Here is a 2,986-nt window from a genome sequence, read left to right as displayed (position 1 = left end):
CCCAGATCCCTCTCCCCTCCCTCAGACATGCCCTCCCCCCACATCCCTCTTCCTCTCTCAGACCACCCCTCTTCCCATTTCCCTTCTCTCCTGTCAGCCACCTCCTGCCTCCTCCATCCACTGTGGCCCTCATTCCCTGTTTTTCCCGCTGGTTTTCCAATTTCACACCTGGGGATAGCCTTGTTGCAGCGATCACCATGTCTCGCTCTCGCTCTCGCTCTCGCTCTCTCTCCTGCTCTCTTGCTCTCCCGCCTGCCCGCTCTCGCTCTCTCCCCCCCATCTCCCTTTCTTTCTCTCTCTCCCTCTCCCCCCTCTCTTTCTCTCTCTCCCCCCCCCCCCCCCCTCTCCCCCCCTCCCCCCCCCCCCCCCCCCCCCCACCCCCCCCACCACCACCACCACCACCACCTCTCTCTCTGTCTCGTGCGACGTTGGGGATGCAGTCAGGGTTTGACATTTCTTCTCCTTGCAGAACCAACTCGGACTCAGCGCTGCACACGAGTGTGAATAATCCGAATGCAGCCAGTCCATTCGCCAGCCCCGGCCAGGCCGTGCTTAGCCCCACCAAGAGAAGCGGTATGTCTCATTAACTAGAGCTCTCCAACTGCAAGTGGGTGTGTGTTCAAACTCTGTTTGTTCAACCACTGACTGGGGTGCGCAGTACATAGAGCTGCCTCTCGCTGCAGACTGAACTGTTGGTGTGGGCGGGGGAAGCTGCATGGTGTAATGTGACTGACTTTCCCTCCAGGGACCAGGGTTACAAACAAACACACACTGACACTAATCTCACTCCCATTCCTCAAATCTGCTGCTGTCAAGACAGCTTTCAGAATCTTTTGCATCAAACTCAAAGCAAAGGTTCACTTGTGGAGGATACAGGAACAATCTCCTGAAATCTAGTAATTGACTGTACACAAGTCTGAGTATGTGCCTCTGTCCAACTTCAAAATCAGCTATAGCACTGAGTGAAGCTAACTCTACTCTGTCCCCATCAAATGTTCCCAGGACAGGGACAGCACAGGGTTAGACACAGAGTAAAGCTCTCTCTACACTGTCCCCCATCAAACACTCCTCAAGACAGGGACAACAAGGGATTAGATATAGGGTAAGGCTTCCTCAACACACTCCCCATCAAACACTGAGGGCAGATAGATCTGAACAATGATTTAACAGCAGGAGTAAGCCATTTGGTTTTTGAGCTAATCAGCAATTGAACAAGAATGTGGGTTTTGATTAAAATGACCCTCTACTCCTCCTGTGTTCTATGCTGCAATAAATCTGGATCATTCTAACTTCTGCTTTGTTTATTCAGCAGGTTTAATGGATGGGGAATTAGACACCCTTGGAAAAGGTGAGTTTGTCAAAAACGGAGGGACCTGGTCCTTGCTCTAGAGTACACTTTGGATTCTGCATGCACATCCTGCAAACCAGAAGCAGTTTTTACAGACACAACCGCATGTGCCTCGGCCTGTACGAACTGAGGCTCTCCCTGTGCCTCGGACTGAGGCTCTCCCTGTACGGCCTGAGGCTCTCCCTGTGCCTCGGCCTGTACGGCCTGAGGCTCTCCCTGTGCCTCGGCCTGTACGGCCTGAGGCACGGCCTGAGGCTCTCCCTGCACGATCTCTGTGGCATTGGATGGATTTTCACTTGTGACGTCCACTTCTGTTTGTTCCTGCCTGACTCTCTGCGATTACTTTTCGTTTTTCTTTTACTCCAGGTTTCCCATTCTCTGTTCCACCACGTGACAATATCCACGATGAGGATACGCTGCTGCCCAAAGCTCTCTGGGATACAAGGAAAGTAAGTATGTCAGTGTTGACGCACTGCCTGTGATAAAGGACAGAACTGTGAAACTTACAGCTTGGAGCTGTGATAAGCACATTGATTGAACTCTGCTGATCCACAGGTACAGAGTGTGACGTCACGGCCCAGATCCTGCGAGGTCCCTGGCATCAAGTAAGTCTGTGTTTGGTTCAACGCTGACTATTCAATGTCAAACAAAGAAGCATTCCCAGACACCTCATCGGCTCTGATATCAGTGAATTAATCAACTGTCCTTAACTGAGGCAGGTGTATCATGGTTAAATCACTCAACTAGCAATGCAGAGGCCCAGGCTGCTTCTGGGAATGTGTGTTCAGGTCCCATCACCACAATTAGTGAAATTTAAATTAATGACCTTATAGAGATTTATAACATCATGAAGGGCCTGGATAGGGTAAATAGCCAAGCTCTTTGCCTTGGGGAGTCCAAAACTAGAAAGTTTAAGGTGAGAGGGGGAAGATTTAAAAGAGACCTAAGGGAACTTTTTCACACAGAGGGTGAGTGCATGTATGGAATGAGCTGCCAGAGGAAGTGGTGGAGGCGAGTATAATTACAGCATTTAAAAGGCATCTGGATGGGTAATTATGGGGGAGGGCATGCTGTGGTAAGGATAGGCCTGTCAGTGGGGAGGGGCAGCACATATCCCCAGTCCCGCTCCACCCCCATTTTGGACAGGGCGAGGTGGGGATTCTCCTCCCCCTCCCACCCCCAGTCGGGGTGTTAGTGATGCCCCCTCGGCTAGCAGACCTCCTCTCCCCACACAGGACCGTGTTAGTCTTTCATATTGAGTGTGGAGCTGTCCTTTTGTTGTGAGGTTAGCTGTCTGACTGGTACACAGCCTCTTGTAGCTGCGGTTTGAGGGGAACTGCGGGTGGGGGTTGGGGGGGGCGTGTGGTTGCGGGATGGGGAGGGGGGTGTTGTTTAAAAAGGGCAGTGGCAGCCTCCTGCAGCAGCTGACCCTCTGTAATTCTCACACCTACAGTAAAACCCAGCCGCTGTTTAGTGCTCAGCCTTTGGAAGGCATGGAAGAGGCCATGACCTGGTCACCAGCTGCCCAGCAGAAAGATGACCTGTGGAGACGAGCCACCAAGAAGGGGCAAGTAAACTGCATGCTTCAAGATGTACGCGGAGTCACCGTGCCGTCTCCCCACCCGTCCCCGACTCTCC

The 2,986-nt window shown here is 52.3% G+C and overlaps 1 protein-coding gene across 1 annotated transcript in view; it reads left to right on the top strand.

Moving 5' to 3' along the window:
• LOC109926463 (CREB-regulated transcription coactivator 2-like) overlaps positions 1-2,986 on the top strand; it is a 21,814-nt gene that overhangs the window by 8,815 nt on the left and 10,013 nt on the right. Inside the window, exons 9-13 of the mRNA XM_048620321.1 lie at positions 470-573; positions 1,310-1,348; positions 1,715-1,797; positions 1,904-1,953; positions 2,802-2,915. Of these exons, the coding sequence (XP_048476278.1) occupies positions 470-573; positions 1,310-1,348; positions 1,715-1,797; positions 1,904-1,953; positions 2,802-2,915 (390 nt within the window). The remainder of the gene's footprint in view (positions 1-469; positions 574-1,309; positions 1,349-1,714; positions 1,798-1,903; positions 1,954-2,801; positions 2,916-2,986) is intronic.

This window comes from Rhincodon typus, chromosome 46 (genome assembly GCF_021869965.1).
Source record: "Rhincodon typus isolate 14 chromosome 46, sRhiTyp1.1, whole genome shotgun sequence".
NCBI lineage: Eukaryota > Metazoa > Chordata > Chondrichthyes > Orectolobiformes > Rhincodontidae > Rhincodon > Rhincodon typus.
The sequence above is the reverse complement of the archived record's forward strand: the minus strand, read 5'-3'. Positions and strand labels throughout refer to the sequence as shown.